This window comes from Tenrec ecaudatus, chromosome 14 (genome assembly GCF_050624435.1).
Source record: "Tenrec ecaudatus isolate mTenEca1 chromosome 14, mTenEca1.hap1, whole genome shotgun sequence".
Classification (NCBI taxonomy): domain Eukaryota; kingdom Metazoa; phylum Chordata; class Mammalia; order Afrosoricida; family Tenrecidae; genus Tenrec; species Tenrec ecaudatus.
Window position 1 is genome coordinate 1788826 of NC_134543.1, and position 17108 is coordinate 1805933.

Genomic DNA, 17108 nt, shown 5'->3' on the forward strand with positions numbered 1-17108 from the left:
AGTGACCAGGAGACAGGGCCAGGGGTGCAGGACCTCACTCAGCAGTCAGACCAGGGGGACAGGGCCAGGGATCCCCCACTTGACAGTCAGATGCCGGTCACCACCCTCAGCGCCAACTCAAAAGCAGCTGGCGACAGCTCTCAGAAGCAGCTGATGGCTGCCTGGCCTGCCTGTGCAGTGACGCAGGAGGAAAAGGCAAAACCTAGCCCATGGGAAACTCACACCCCGGGGGCCGTTGAAGGGGCCCCGCAGCGTATTGTGAGGCTCCATGCATCCCCCTGACATCTGAAAATGTAGCTTCATTTTATTTTCTGGCCACTGTGACCCTGACTGGAAGTCATGTAACACCACGCTAGAGGGCTCGTCATGTTAAGTCACACCTTCGATTAGGGCTCTTATTTTTCTGTCACTGTCATACTGTTAAATAAATATGTATTAAACTTCCTCCCTGCTTTCCGGTCACCTGCCTCTGCCTTTCCTGCCTATTCCCGCCCTCGGCGCGGTGCTGCTATGCATGCTGCCAAGGGGCGCTCTGCCGTCCTTCCAAGAGAAGCTTGGTTGTCTTTGGGCAGTCTTTCCATCTTCCCCTCCAGCACCGCAAGTCACACCAGCCCCAGTCTTCCTTACTCAGTGTCCAGCTTTCACATTCACAGGAGGCCGTGGAAGCCACGTACCCTGGCTTAGTCCTCAAAGCAACCTCCTTGCTTTTCAACATTTCAGAGAGGTCTCCTGCAGCGGGTAGACCCAATGCAACTTAAAGGAGAGAGCGAGAGAGAGAGAGCAAGCAGAGCCCATGAGGGACAAATCAAGCTTGACATCTGATCAGCACATTTTTACTGAGCACATGTTATTGACAAGTCACTTGCCAAGCGTGCAGGAAGACAGGCTCTCGCATTGGGAGCATCTGCCTTGACGGATTAAGGCTGCGTAGGTTTGGACTAAAGGGAAAGGTCCCACTGATTTGGGGAGCTTCTTGGTCATGTGTTGAGCTGCTAACCACAAGGTCAGCAGTTCTAACCCCCCAGCCACTCTGCGGGAGAGAAAGACCTTTCTACCCTGTCCTGTAGGGTCGCTGTGGGCCGGAATCGGCTCGCTGATAGGGAGCGGTTTTCAAGTGTTTTTAAAGGTGTGCGCCACTAACTGAGGGCGGCATACACTACAAACCTAAAGGCTGGTGTTCTGAGCCCACCTGGAGGCACCACCAAAGAAAGGTCTGGTGAGCGCGTGGGCTGCCTGGGGTCAGATGCAATCAGGACAGCTGCCACAGCAAAGGGCCTGGCGGTTGTGGAGATGGGATATCAATCAAACAGGCTGGTGCCAACTCGGGGCATTCTGCCTCCCCATCCTCCCCCACTGCACTCAGCTTCCCCGTCAGCTTCCGTGCCTGCGTTCCGCCGTGACACCTTCCCATGGCAGAACCTTCCACACAGAGCCTGGTGGCGCAGTGCTTAACGTGAGCGGTTCAAACCCGCCAGTCAGCCCAAGGGAGGATGCCTGCCACCTGCTTCCATAAACATTTACTGTCTCGGACGCCCTCCTGGGCAGTCCCACTCTGCCTTCAGGGTCCCCAGGAGCGGCCGTGGGGTGGGCTTGGCTTTTAAGGACAGAATCAGGAATTTCCCTCGCAGGACTTTTTCGATGTCTCCAGGGCCTCCCCATCATCTATTGCTTTCTCTTTGCTAGGCCGACTGGAAGATCAGTATATAATTCGCTTCATAAAAGAAAAGCTAAAGTCTATGCCTTGTAGAAATCAGGGCTACATTTTGGATGGCTTCCCAAAGACCTACGATCAAGCCAAAGAGTTGTTCAACCGTGAGTACGGGTGCCCCCTTGGTGTGGAAGACTCGCTCCAGGGAAAGGGAGCCCTGTGGGATGCGGGGTGGGCCTCGGCTGCTGTCCCAGAGGGCAGCAGTCCAAACCCACCAGCTGCTCTGCGGAAGAAAGCTGAGACTGTCTACATCTGTAAAGCATATAGCCTTGGAAACCAGGGAATGCTTGGAATACAGTCGGCAGCAGCCGGCGTGCTGGGCGCTTGACGACCAGATCAGTCTTGTTCCTTTAGGAAGTCGTCATTCGATTTAAACACCGAAGCAGGAAAACAGAGGGATGCTCTCTCAAGCACACCGTTCCTCGTCTCTGGCGGTGATCCACTGCCTGCCTTAGCGACCGCTAGCCAAGCCTCTCGGTGACTGGAGGGTGTTAAGAAACACCCCGTGTGTGTTTTCTCCCTTCTATTTTAGAAGAAGAGGATGAAGAGGAAGAAGAAATCAGAGGCAAAATGTTCCCCTTTGATAAATTAATCATACCTGGTAAGTGTAACATCTTCCTCCAAGACCAGGCATCGTTAAAGGAAGGCTATGCCAGATGGTCCCCATCTATGGCACAGCCATCTCTACTCAGGTCGGTCCCAACTCATCGCGACCCTGCAGGGCACAGTGGCCTGCCCCAGAGGTTTCCAAGGCTGTGCAGCATTCTCCGGAGTTGAGGCCGGGGAGTCAAGCTCTCTCACTGCCATGAAACAAGGTCGCCTTTCTCCACAAGAGAAGGGCATGGGAGCCGAGTTAACCATGTGTGCTTCCTCTGTCTCTCCTCTCCCCAGTCATCTCCGTAATGGTGGTCTGCTCTTTGTAGATTACTCTTCCCCCACCCCAGGTTGTCCTTAAGCTCTGTCCTCCGGAGAGGACATGAGCACCCCTGTACCACACTCCCAGGAGCCTGGTGAAACAGCAGGTTAGGAGAAGGGGCCTCGGTGCCCCCATGGCTAGGCATTGGCCTGCTAATGGCAAGTTCAACGGTTCCAACCCAACAGCCGCTCAGCAGGAGAAAGATGAGGCTGTCTGCCCCCACAGAGATTTGCAGTCTCTGCAATGCACCAGGCAGCACTCCCTGCCCCACAGCGTCTGTGTGAGTTGGAATTGACTCAACGGTAGTGGGTTTCATTTGGGTTTTGTGTCGCATGAGGGCACGTCCCAGTCTGCGCTGGCCCTAGTCCGCTGACCCCACCCCCAGTGACTTCCCGCCACGTCTGGAAATACTAGCCCACAGGGCAGAGGTCACTGCACTGACATGTCGCTGGAAGCTGGGGCAGGAGCTCCCTTCCTGCCAAGGAGAAGGGCACACAGCCTCTGATGACCGACTGGAGCTCAGGGCCTGCTGGCTCAGGGCTGACCATGCTGTACAAACCCAGACAGGCCCCGGCATTAAGGAGAAGGGCTGAACCTGGGGCCTGCTACAAACTCAAGGGGAGGGTCTGTTTCTTTGTCCCGGGAAGCCTGTGATTTGGAGATTTGGCACAAAAAGGGGCAAGTTGGGGCTGATGGTGAATCCAATGATGCCACGGGATTCTTAGAGAACAGCTCCCTATCATTCCTGCTACTTTCATTAAAGGGAGGGAAGGCAGGGGAGAAGGGATAGGGGGTGGGAGAAGGGAGAGGGGAGAGGGGAGAGGGTCGAGGAGCAGGCCGACTAGATCACACAAAACACAGGCAAACCCAATCAGTGGGGCGTCTTAGGGAATGCTCTGGAAACGCTGGTGTGTCACAGGCGTGGCACTGTGTGCATGGTGACAATTACAAACCAGCCGCCACTCTGCAGGAGACAGACGGTGCCGGCTGCTCCCACACAGAGTTGTAATTGTGGAATCCCCCGACGGGGTCGCTGTGGGTCAGAGTAGACCCGAGGACTATGGGCTTAGGTTTCTCTCAAATTCTCCACGAGAGGCTCAGTGGTTAAGCACTCAACTGCCAAACCAAAGGTTTGGGTTTAGAAGCCCCAGCAGCCCTCCGCGAGACAGATGGCACTGATTGCTCCCATAAAGAGCAGCGGTTCTCAACCTGTGGGTTGCGACCCCTATGGAGGTCGAACGACTCTTTCAGAGGGGTCGCCCGATTCATAACAGTAGCAAAATGACAATCATGAAGTAGCTACGAAAATCATTTTATGGTTGGGGGTTCACCACAGCATGAGGAGCTGTATGAAAGGGCCGGGGCAGCGTTAGGAAGGGTGAGAACCGCTACACCAAGAGTTATGGCCTTGGAACCCGCCGTGGGTGGCGCACTGCAAGGTCAGCAGTTCAAACCAGAAAGGTGCCCCTGGGAGAGAGAAGGCTCTCTGCTCCCTTAAAGAGGTCTACTCTCAGAAACCCACAGGGACAGTTCCTGTGAGGTCACGCTGAGGCAAAAGTGGCCCCGTCACTGTGGGTTTGCTTTAGGCTTTTGTATCCTCCCTGACAACGTACCCAGCTGCCAGCGGAAAGGCCGGTGGCTCAGACTCACCTGCGCTCCAAGGGAGACAGAGGTGGCCGTCTGCTTCTGTACAGACTGGGTCGACAGCCTCAGAAACCCACAGGGCCAGTTCTACTCTGTTCTAGAAGGCCACGTTGCGTTGGCATGGGCCTGGCTATCTCCCCGCACCCCCCTCCCGGGGCCACCCCTGCCTCTGCTGGAGGCCCTGTGCAGCTGGACTGTGGAACAGGTTTCAGAGGTGCTCCCACCCTAAGCCTAGGAAGAAAGGCCTGGCGATCTACTCTGAAGCTCGGCCAATGAGAACCCTCTGTTTCTCGGCCGATCATGGGGTCACCCTGTGTCAGGGCCGTCTCCACAGCAGCCCCCAGCCCTCAGCCCTGCGCGGGTAATCCTGCCGGTCAGCCCCCTGCCCCTGCCCCCAGAGTTCGTCTGCGCTCTGGACGCCTCGGACGAGTTCCTGAAGGAGCGGGTGATGAACCTCCCCGAGAGCGTGGTGGCCGGGACCCACTACAGCCAGGACCGCTTCCTGCGCGCCCTCAGCAACTTCCGGGACATCAACACCGATGACGAGACCGTCTTCAACTACTTCGATGAGCTGGAGATCCACCCCATCCACATCGGTAGGAGGGGCCTCCGCGTGCATGCGTGCAGGGAGGTGACCATGCACCTCCAGGGGTGGGGCCGGGGAGTGGTGACCATGAGGCCCTGGTCAGACCAATGGGCACCAGGCCTGGATGGTCATGTGGCCTGAGGATCTGGGGACGCTGCTACCTTTATCTGAAAGCACAGAGATTCAGGCTGGGCTCCTGAGACGGCGCCCGCAGGAGATGCACATTTGCGCTCAGAGGGGACCACCTGCCTCCAGAAAGCCCTATAGCACAGCGGTTCTCCACCTGTGGGTCGCACCCCTCTGGGGGTGGAAGGACCCTTTCACAGGGGTCACCCGCTTCATAACAGTAGCAAATTTACAGTGATGAAGTAGCAAGGAAAATAATTTTATGATTGGGGGTTCACCACCACATGAGGAACTGTATGAAGGGGTCGCTGCATGAGGAAGGTTGAGAACCACTGCTCTAGCACACGCCTGCTTCTGTCACCTTGGGCCATCCTCATGGTTGTCCACTCTGCTCACGGGGACATCGCACACTGCAGAACCACAGCTTAGTGGTAGCTCAGCTTCTGCCTTGCTGGGGCCTCAGCATGGGCTTGCCGGGCCTCACTGCTTGTGGGGGTGGGCTGGGGAGATGGGGGCTCTGAGGCCTGCTGGCATCTTGAAGGTTACTGCCCTACTGGCTTCAAAACCATGAATCCGGCACCTGGAGGAGGCGTGTCAGCTGCAGACTGCTCCGGTCTGGGGTCTTATGGACAGTGTTGTGGGCACTAGCCAGGTCGCTCTGGGAGCATCTGTCTGCTGGCCGTACAGCCCCCTGCAGAGAAGTCCTCCTCCCCCCTGTGGCAGGCAGAGTCTGAGGTCTCCGAGCTCTGCTCTTAGTGGGGCGGCCCTCAGTCACTGAGCCCTGCCCTGTCCCTCCCCTTACCCCACAGCCACCCAGACCTGCAGGGGTGGAGCCAGGGGCGGGGAGAGCTCATCACTGAGCAGGGGGCCCACTGCCCACACTCAGAAGTCTCTGCCAGTCATGTGCCTGAGGTTCGCCCATAAGAAGAGGGGTGTGGGCTGTGCTTCCTCCTTGGAAGAGAGTCAGTCCTCTGTGGGGCCCAGCCAGCCACCTCAGCAAGAATGTCCCTGACGGCCTCTCCTCCTGTCTGAAGATGTGGGCAAGCTGGAGGACCCGCACAACCGGCTGGCCATCAAGCAGCTGCTCAGAGAGATTGGGGAGCCGCGTAACTACGGTCTGACGGATGAGGAGAAGGCCGAGCAGGAGCGACAGGAGGCCGAGGAGCGGCTGGCCCTGGAGGCTGCCCAGGAGGCAGAGCGGGAGCATAATGAGGCCATGGAGCTGGCTGGGAGGATGGCGCGCTGGGAGGAGTGGGTGAGTGCGCACAGGTCCCAGGGAGGGCATCTGTGTGAGTGTGTGCACTGGTATGAGGAAGGATGTCTGTGTGGACACGTGGGAGGGAGGGTGTCTGTGTGAGGGTGAGTGTGTGGACACGTGCGAAGGAGGCAGGGCAGCATCGTTCAGCATCCTGGGCCTTCCTGGTTCTCAGACTTCCTCAGGCTTCCATGCCCCCCTCCCTGCTGGTCACTCCTAGTTGTTTCTGGCCATTTCCAGCCTATTCCTACTGCCGTCAGGGGCCCTCTAAAGTCACAGACCCAGCACAGCTATCTGTGTCTCCAAACCTTGACCAGCTGCTGACCATCTCAGATGAAAGCTCACATTCCTGAGGGTGGTCTATTGTGCAGCCTACCTCCCTTTTAAATACTACCACCACCACCATCACCGTCACAACCACCATCACCACCATCACCACTATCACCACCACCACCATCACTACCATCACCACTACCACCACCATCATCACCACTACCACCACCACCACCACCATTCACCACCACCATCATCACCACTACCACCACCACCACCACCACCATTCACCACCAGTACCACCACCACCATTCACCACCATCACCACCAGCACCACCACCACCACCACAACCAGCACAACCATCACCAGCACAACCATCACCACCACAACTACCATCACCACCATAACCAAGACCACCACCATCATCATCACCACTACCACCATCACCAAATTCTTCACTTGCCCTGAGACATCACTGAAAGTTCTGACCTCATCCAACATTTCAGGCCCACCTTCCCATGCATTGCCCACCCTGACCCACTTTGTTGCCTTTTAATGTCCTCCTCCTGTCCATTCCTCAGGGAGGAACCTGAGGCTCTGCTCCTCTACAGCCTTCATCTTGGCTCCCCTGTGGGGTCACTGAGTCGGCATGGCCTCCAGGGCAGTGGGCTTGCTTTCTTTGCCTTGGCATCACCCCCTCTAACATGCTCTTAGCTTTACACACGTCCCTGCTTGCTTCTCTTTTCCAAGCAAGGGGCTTCAGTGGCACCAGGTTCTTCACTGCCGTATCAGAGAAGTTCCTGGTATGTCCCAGGCACACGCGCACTCACAGAGAGAGGGAGGTGCAGAGAAAGGGAGGAGGAGAGGCCGGGAGGGGAGGCGCTGGGCTCTGCTCGCATCTTTGAGTGGCTGATGCACCCAGAGGGAGCATCGGTCAGTGCGTAGTGTTTGCGTAGACACGGTTTAAGTTTGGGCGGATGTTTCTAGCCGGATGCTCATGAGGTGGACGAGCAGCCGCCCTTAGCATTTTCACCAGCTCAGTGGTCTGCTTTGCCATCTCGTGGCCCCTGGAGACAGGAGACCCAGCCTGGGCCCACTGTGGGGTCGCTGACTCCTCCACCAATCTGTAGACTCTCGCACCTGCCCTTGCGGAATACTTCCTGAGCGAGTCTTCTGGTGCCAGGCATCCTCTCTGTCAGGAGGCCCTGGGCTTTCCTCTCATGGTTTTGCCAGAGGGACCCCAGGGCAGGTGGTTTCGGGGAACAATGGCCAGGCTTGGTGGTGAGGCTGTCTTCAAATCTCGCTCCACTCCCTGGTAAGTTTCTCCCAGTGCCTCGGTTTGTCTGCCTGGGAAATGGAGCTGCTGAGAGGGCGGCATCACGGACATGTGTGAGGATGAAGAGCCACCCCACCGAACCCAAACCCACCACTGTGGAGTCAGGGCTTACTCATCGCCACCCTGGGGATGGGGGGAGTAGAAGCAGTCCTCGTTTCCAAGGCTGGGAATCTTCACGGAGCACATGCCTCCATCGTTCTCCTCAAAGGGGCTGCTGGGCTCGAACTGCCGACTTCATGCTAGCTCCCTGAGCCCTCGGGGCTCTGTGCACAGAGCAGTGCCTGGCCAGCAGTGTGTCCACGTGAGGCTCTGAGCTCACGCTCACCACTTGTCATGCCAGTCCCTGCTCTCAGCTTGCCCTTGTTGGCTCAGCATGGTTTACAGCCCCCGGGGAAGGACACACGCTTGGCGAAGTGGAGGGGACATGATGCACAAGACATGATGGATGGACATGGTGGCTGCCGCGGTGGGCTCAGATGCAGGACCCGGTAGTGCTTTGTTCTGTTGTACTTCGGGCCGCTGTGAGTCAGAACCAGCCCCACAGCACCTCTACAACATGATGTACAGTGTTTCTGTTTGTTTGTTTTACGACTGGACAAAACGTTCACATCTCTAGGAGCTGGACCCACCCCTCCTCTCGTCACTTTGATGTCTGGGTTTGCTGTCCTGCTTGGAATGGCGACAGAAGGGTGGAGTCGGAATGACTGCCTTAGACACGGCAGTTCCAGGTCACGTGGCAGAAAAGCTCAAGAAGGCACCAAGCATTGGGGCCCCTCTCTGCTCATCCTGAGAGGAGCTACATCCCTGGCACCCCTGGCCAAGAGGCAGGCTGGATTGCCAGCCTGAGGATACCCATCCCCTGCTGTCTCCTCATACACACCCCTCGACCCCCCATTCGGCTGCAGCAGAGACCTGCAATTATTATTCCCTGGATGGAGGGAACTCTGAGCTGAGCCGAGAGGAGCACCCACCCAGGCAGCCCGTACCCCCCAGGCTGCCTCGTACTGCACCTCACATTCATATATGTGTGCAGCGAAGTCGCAGCTGGGCTGCTAACTGCAAGGTCAGCAGTTTGAACCCATCAGTTGCGGTGAGGGAGAAAGATGAGACTGTTCTCGTTGAGTTCCAGCCGCAGAAACCCAGAGGGGCGTTCTACCCCGCCAGCAGGCTTGCTGAGAGTTGGGATCAGCCCCATGGCACGGGGTTTGGTTTGTTTTTTTTGTTCTTAAAAAAAAGCCCAGGCAGCAAAGCCAGGCAAGCAAGCCCTCTACAGCTCATTAAAGGCTTCATGGTTCAAACCCACTAGCCAGTCTGCAGAAGAGATGAGGCTGCCTGCTCTCATTAGAGTGACAGTCTTGGACCTCACAGGGGCAGTTCTACACTGTCCTGTAGGGTCGCTGTGAGTTAGGACTAACTCCATCGCAGTGTGTTTGGAGTTTGTCATACATAGATAGGATTTTCTTCTTTTTCTTTTGCTCCATCTGAATGGTGGGAAACAGTTTGGGTTTCAGAAGGGAGAGGGGGACCCCACAAGGCAGGCGGGTCCTTATAATGCCATTAGTCCTTTCCCTCCCCCTGCTGGCTTGCAGCCCCATCTTGCTCAGACTGTGGGGGGATCTCCTGAGGAGCGGGGAGGGGGACAGTGAACACTTACAGAGCACACCTGTGAGTTTTCTATCCAACAATTCATGCACCTGGTGTTTCAACTCCTCCACCGCCATCTCCCCTATGGAGCATCCTCCATCCCCCTGCCTCCCTGAGCTTCCTGCTTCCTTTCTAACTAGGGTAACTCACCCCTCTTTGGGTCTCCTGAGAAGTGCACCCCTCCCCAGTTACTGTCCCCTTACAGAGTTGTTTATTGTTGGGCTGAAAGTCAAGCCACAGAGGTGGGTTCATTTCCAGGCGTGAAGGGCAACAAAGGCCGGGTCTGCCAGCCTCTCTCCGACCAGTTAGCCCGGTCTCTCTCTGCCGTGGCTTTGTGTTCTGTCTCAGGCTCTCCCATGCCGGGCGGGCAGTTCTCTGCAGGAAAGCCCTCCACTCACCTTGAGGGGCATGCTTGCCCCATTCTGGAATGTTCCATCTGCAGAGTAAGCGGCTGGAGGAAGTGAAACGAGAGGAGAGGGAGCTGTTAGAGGCCCAGTCCATCCCGCTGAGGAACTACCTGATGACCTACGTCATGCCCACCCTGATGAAAGGCCTGAACGAGTGCTGCCAGGTCAGGCCCGAGGACCCCGTGGATTTTCTGGTGAGCCATTCGCCTGGCTTGTTTTAGGGTATTTCCCCCCTTACTTTTACTGGGGGCTCTTACATCTCTTATCACAATCCATACATTCATCCATTGTATCAAGCACATTTGCACATATGCCGCCATCATCATTTTCAAAGCATTCTCCTCCCGCTTGAGCCCCTGATAGCAGCTCCCCATTTCTTCCCTGCCCTCCCTCACGAACCCCTGATAAATTATAGGAGTTGGAATCACCGTGAGGGCAGTGAGTTAAATGGAAAACCATTCGAGAGAGAAGTTGTGTGCTGGACTCTGGGAAACCCGTTCAGAGTTCAAAATCAGATTTTTTTTAAAACCACTCATTGGAAAGTGTGAAAGATGTGCACTTACTTTTAAATGCAGAAATCTATGCTGAGTCATAGGCGTTCAGCACTGTCTTTCCAGAAGGATGACTCCTTGTTCCTTCTCCGGCCCCCAGGCAGAATACCTCTTCAAGAACAATCCTGAAATTCAGTGAGGATGAGTCACTGATCCTCCAGAGACGGGGACCAAGGCAACATGGTGACCGGAAAATGTGCTTTAAAATGTTTCCTCGTCTTTAAAATGTGTCTGCAAATGCGTGTTCTGAGAATCATTGCTTGAAAGGAACAGCAAAGCAAGCACGTGACAGGGAGTGCCTACTGTATATATTTTAAATTTTAAACCATTTATTAGGGCTCTTACACTGTTCCATACATCATTGTATGACGCATATTTGTACATGTGTTACCATCGTCATTTCCAAAACATTTTCTACTTGAGCCCTTGGTATTAGCTCCTCTTCCCCCCGCTCCCTCCCTACAACCATATTTGTTAGCTACATTGATCTCCATCCATGCACAGCTCGTGGGACAAGTATTGATTTATTGCTCCATTCAGAGGTCAGTGAAAAGCATGGTGCACGCTAAGTTGATTTCCCCATGAAGGAGATCAGACTCTTAACCGCACATGCAGGCTCATGAATTTGCCCGACTGCCGTGGCCCCAGGACCAGTGGTACAGACTGGCGCTGAATCGATGACAAAGGTCTATGCTGCGCTGTGTCACAGTAACTCTGACGCGAGGCCTTCCCAAAGGTCGCGTCCTATGCTGAGGGTCAGGCTGCTGACCGGGAGACAGACAGAATTGTAAACGTCTTGGATGGGAAATCCATCTAACGGGATAAACAACGAGAACGTTGCTGAGTGTTCCCATCAAGCTAGCTTTTTGATGATGTAGGCGTCAGTCCCTCTCGTCAGCCTGAAGAACCACGAGTCCCGTCCTTCTCCTTGTTGTTAGTCGGTTGCAATTGATAGCGACCTTTGTGCCACGGAAGGAAACCCTGCCTCGTCCATGCCATCCTCACCGTGGTATTTGTGTGGGAGCCCTTGCTGCAGCCACGGTGTCAGCCCATCATGTCCAAAGGATTCTAAAGGAACATTCTCCCCATACTTCTTCCAACACAGATTGGTTCTTTTTTTTTTTTTTTTAACAATTTATTGGGGCTCATGCAATTCTTATCACAGTTCATACATATACATACATCAATTGTATAAAGCACATCTGTACAGTCTTTGCCCTAATCATTTTTTCTCCTCTTTTCTTTTTTTACATTTTATTAGGGACTCATACAAGTCTTATCACAATCCATACATATACATACATCAATTGTATAAAGCACATCCATACATTCCCTGCCCCAATCATTCTCAAGGCATTTGCTCTCCACTTAAGCCCCTTGCATCAGGTCCTCTTTTTTTTTTTTTTTCCCTCCCTCCCCTTTCCTCCCTCCCTCATGTGCCCTTGGTAATTTATACATCGTTATTTTGTCATATCTTGCCCTATCCGGAGTCTCCCTTCCCCCCTTCTCTGCTGTCCCTCTCCCAGGGAAGAGGTCACATGTGGATCCTTGTAATCAGTTCCCCCCTTCCAACCCACTCACCCCCACTCTCCCAGCATCGTCCCTCACACCCTTGGTCCTGAAGGTATCATCCACCCTGGATTCCCTGTGCCTCCAGCCCTCATATGTACCAGTGTATAACCTCTGCCCTATCCAGCCCTGCAAGGTAGAATTCGGATCATGGTAGTTGGGGGGAGGAAGCATCCAGGATCTGGGGGAAAGCTGTGTTCTTCATCGGAACTACCTCGCACCCTAATTAACCCATCTCCTCTCCTAAACGCCTCTATGAGGGGATCTCCATTGGCCGACACTTGGGCCTTGGGTCTCCACTCTGCACTTCCCCCTTCATTTCACAGATTGGTTCTTTACAGTCCGTGATAGAGTTCATAGTTTTCTGCATCACGGTAGTTCAGAGGCACCGATTCTTCTCTGTTCCTTCTTATCCCACATCCAGTTTGCACATGCACATGAGGCGACTGAAAACACCACGACTTGAGTCTTCAGAGATCGTGTGCCGCAGGTTTACTCAATGCAGCTCGTTTAATTTCTCCTCCTTATCATTTTATGGGGGGCTTTGACAGCTCTTATAACAATCCATACATCTGTTGTGTCAAGCACATTTGTACATGTTGCCATTATCCTTTACAAAACAGTGTCTTTCTACTTGAGCCCTTGGTATCAGCTCATTTTTTCCCTTCCTCCTCCACCCTCCCACCCTCATGAACCCTTGATGAATTATAAATTATTATTATTTTCATATCTTACACCATCCGCTGCCTCCCTTCACCCATGTTTCTGCTATTTGTCACCCTGGATGGGGTGGTGGTGGTGGTTATAAGACTATCATTTCTATCGGTTCCCCACTTCTCCCCACACCTTCCCTCCTCCTCCCCTCATGCTATCGCTACTCCCATTATTGTTCCTGAGGGGTTGATCTGTCCTGGATTCCATGTGTCGAGAACTCCTTGCTGTACCAGTGTATATACTCTGGTCTCGCCAGATTTGTAAGGTAGATCTGGGGTCATGACAGTGGTGGTGGGGTGGGGAGGAGGAAGCATTAAAGAATTAGAGGAATATTGTATGTTTCATTAGTACATACTACACCCCGGCTGGCTTGTCCCTTCCTTATCACATTTCTGTGAGGGGGTGTCCAATTGTCTACAGATGGGCTTTGGGTCTCCACTCCGCCCCTCCTCGTTTTCATCAATATGATTGTTTGTTTTGGGTCTTCTGATGCCTGATACCTGATCCTGGTGACACCTCATGATCACGCAGGCTGGTGTGCTTCTTCCATGTTGGCTTTGTTGCTTCCCAGCTAGATGGCTGCTTGTTTATCTTCAAGCCTGTAAGACCCCAGACGCTATATCGTTTAATAGCTGGGAACCATCAGCTTTATTCGTCACATTTGCTAATGCTCCTATTTTGTGTTCAGCAATCATGTCAGGAACGTGAGCATCACAGAATGCCAAGTTATAGAACAAAGTCTTCTTGCATTGAGGGAGTACTTGAGTAGAGGCCCAATGTCCATTTGCTACCTTAACACTTAACATATAAATATATGTACACAGATCCGTGTCTCTAACATTATATATAAATTACTTACACACGTACTTGCCTGTATTTATACCTCTATAAATGTCCTTTGCCTTCAACGCACAAATTTTTAACAACTTTAGCCCCCTTGGGCTAGGCCATAAGCTTCAAAGCAGCCAACATGCTTTCATCTTCTTCTTTAGTTCCTGTGAACCAGGTTCACAGGCGTTCGTGACCAGACTGAACCTGTTTTCTGATTGCTGCAATTCTTTGCACTTCCACGCAACAAGTGAACTCAGGTGGTCACCTGGAAAGCATGTCAGACTGCGTACAGGCAGTCCCAAAGAGGAGAGGTCTTTCATGGATTTAAGAACATTTCAGCTTCAGACACAGGCTATTAGTTTAAAATTTGAAAAGTCAAAAGGGTTGCTTTTTCCTCTGCCGACCCTAATCGCCACCAATGTCTGCAAATGTCCAGAGCACTCAAAGCCCTGGGTGGGGCTTACCTTCCAGAGCCTCTTTACAGGCCTGTGCTGTACCCACTTTAAAGATCGACTGAAAAACGAAAAGAAAAAAAGATTCCACTGATGATATAAGCAAGTAGGCTTACGAACTCTCTGTTTTCACTTTTTAATCACTATTGTAATCAATAATTATAGTAATAGCAGTCATTTTCAAACAATATGAACCCAGTAAAGCCAAATCCTAAACTCAATTTTAAGCAATCAAACTTAATTTTTATTTAATCCTTATTTATTAATCCTTATTTAAATTATTTCATCGACATGAAATATGGCCTCAGGGCCCTGACTGCATTAAGCCAGGCATGATCTCTGTCAGAGAGAAGTTTAAAGGGGCCTTTTTGCCTCCTTAGTTAAAAAAAATTTACATTTATTACATTAATTTTTTCCATCTTAGATAGGATTAAACAAAGATAACTTCTAGGAATTAAAACTAATTTTCCATGTTCTTTCCAGAAAACAATTGAGTAAACAGTGTGACCTTATCTGATCTCTGCCTGTGTAGCTACAAGCAATTTTTTGAGTCCCACTGTTGAGGGAAACAAACGATGGAAGAGGTTGAGGAGGGGCTAGCCCATCTTCCCGTTATGCTATTAATTTCTTTGTTATCCCAGGAAGGAGATTCTGTATAATTCCAAATAACATTGTTTACATAATTACAAATACTTAAATTTATACCTTTAGAACAATTTTTTTAAAAGAACAATTTTTATGAGGACCCCAAATAATAATGGTGACAGGATTATTAACTATATATATAAATCATTTTATTAGGGGCTCATACAACTCTATCACAATCCATACATACATCAATTGTGTCGAGCACATTTGTACATATGTTGCTATCATCATTCTCAAAACACCTGCTTTCTACTTGAGCCCTTGGTATCAGCTCCTCACTTTTTTTCTCTCCCTCCCCCTCCCCCCTTCCCTGTGAACCCTTGATAATTTATAAATTATTATTATTTTTTCATATCTTACACCATCCAACATCTCCCCTCACACACTTCTCCGCTGCCATCCCCCAGGGAGGAGGTTATATGTAGACCTTGTAATCTGTTCCCCCTTTCTACCCCCACTTTCCTCCATCCTCCCACTATTGCCACTCTCACCACTGGTCCTGAGGGGTTCATCTGTTCTGGATTCCCTGTGTTTCCAGTTCCTATTTGTATCAGTGTACATCCTCCGGTCCATCCAGATTTGTAAAGTAGAATTGGGATCATGATAGTGGGGGGAGAAAACATTTAAGAACTAGAGGAAAATTGTATATTCCATCGTTGCTATACTGCATCCTGACTGGCTCGTCTCCTCCCCGCAGCCCTTCTGCAAGGGGATGTCCAATTTCCCACAGATGGGCCCTGAGTCCCCACTTTGCACTCCCCCTCATTCACAATGCTATCTTTTTTTTTTTTGATACCTGATACCTGGTCCCTTTGACGCCTTGTGATCTCACAGGCTGGTGTGCCTCATCCATGTGGGCTTTGTTGTTTCTCAGTTAGATGGCCCCTTAGTTATCTTCCATAATAATATATTTTAATGTGGTCTTTGACAGCGTAATCAATGCCAGTCCCTTTGTACAATTTCATGATAAGTGGAAACTTTACAAAATTTATTATTTTGTTTGCCAAGCTGTACAGTATTATTTTTATATTTAGTAAAAGTTAGTCCTGCTGAGAGAAAATTCTATAATTGGTATGATTAACAGATAACCAAGGCATTCACACTTGCATGTTAGCTCTAAGACAACCTTCTGCAGATCTCACACCCAGTGGACGAGCGTTGGAACCCAGGTAAGGTTCAAGGCATGTCCGTTCTTGTTGAGAAGACAGCTGCTTCTTTTCCGTCTTCCTGGAGTTCACTGTGTGTCGTTGGTGGAAACCACAGGCTCTGCAAAAGGCCATTTAACAATTTGTATGAGGACGGTTAGTCCAGTAAGAGAGAGCTGCACATACTTTAGGGCAGCGGTTCTCAACCTGTGGGTCGTGACCCCTTAGGGGTTGAATGGCCCTTTCACAGGGCCGGCCGATTCATAACAGTAGCAAACTTACAGTGATGAAGCAGCAACAAAAACAGTTTTATGGGTGGGGGGTCACCACCACATGAAGAACTGTGTTAAAGGGTCGCAGCATTAGGAAGGTTTAGAACCCCTGCTCTAGATGAAATAGCCAGCACTGCCAGCTTGGCCAGAAACATGCGTTCAGGAGTCTGAGGGGAAATTACTAGGTCTCTGATGGAGACTGTCCTTGCAGGGATCTCTGGAGACACCTGCTTAAGGTAGACACACCAAAGAGAAATTTATGCATTTTAATTTTTATTATTATCTGTTGAAATATAAACACAATTTTCCCTTGAGTAAAGGTTTTAATATTTTATTATCATTATTACTCAGCGCTTTTCTTCTTTATAATATGTGCGTTGGTTCCTTCCTAAGGGCTGTCTGTTCTGAACCCTAACCATCTTTGGTTTTAAAGGCTCCTTGGGGGTCTGACCTGCTTCTTTTAAGGATGCTGCTACAGTTCCGGCTACAGCCCTTTCACTTGTTTCTCCAGGCATGATGAACCCTTCAGCAATTTCTATTAATTCTGATAAAAATTTTAAATATTCGTTTCTATTTCCTTTCATGCTGCACCCTCCCCCCCCCCCCCCCCCCGCCACACACACACAAACTCGAGCCTCATGGTGAATACAGTTGTGCTCCTTTGACGTGAAAAGCACCACCATTTTTTGCTGGCTGTCACTTCAAGTTGGGCGTTAAGTTCCAAAAAAAGGCAGGGACTTTACCAGCCTGCGGGGCAGGAAGCCAGTGTCTGCTCTTTACAGGTGAGACCAGGCAGTCAGCGTCTCTTTGATCTCCAGGGATGAGAGTGGGGTGGGGGTGGATGCTGGCTGTGGGGGATCGGGGCAGAGGCCACAGCAGCAGATTCAGGCAAAGCAGACACTTTGCCCAAGAAGCCACAGTAGATGGGCAGGGCTAGGAGCCACGGCAGAGAAGTTTTCCTTTCCAGAGGGATCCTGGGGTGCAGGTGGGACCAGGTGTGTCAAAGAGAACACCCTGAGCCACCAAGCTC

The 17108-nt window shown here is 51.7% G+C and overlaps 1 protein-coding gene across 1 annotated transcript in view; it reads left to right on the forward strand.

The window, feature by feature from the left end:
• AK7 (adenylate kinase 7) overlaps positions 1-16890 on the forward strand; it is a 61040-nt gene extending 44150 nt beyond the window's left edge. The window contains exons 13-18 of the mRNA XM_075531234.1: positions 1684-1812; positions 2241-2309; positions 4667-4864; positions 6015-6235; positions 9932-10090; positions 10548-16890. Of these exons, the coding sequence (XP_075387349.1) occupies positions 1684-1812; positions 2241-2309; positions 4667-4864; positions 6015-6235; positions 9932-10090; positions 10548-10586 (815 nt within the window). The 3' untranslated portion in view covers positions 10587-16890. The remainder of the gene's footprint in view (positions 1-1683; positions 1813-2240; positions 2310-4666; positions 4865-6014; positions 6236-9931; positions 10091-10547) is intronic.
• Positions 16891-17108: the final 218 nt, after the last annotated feature.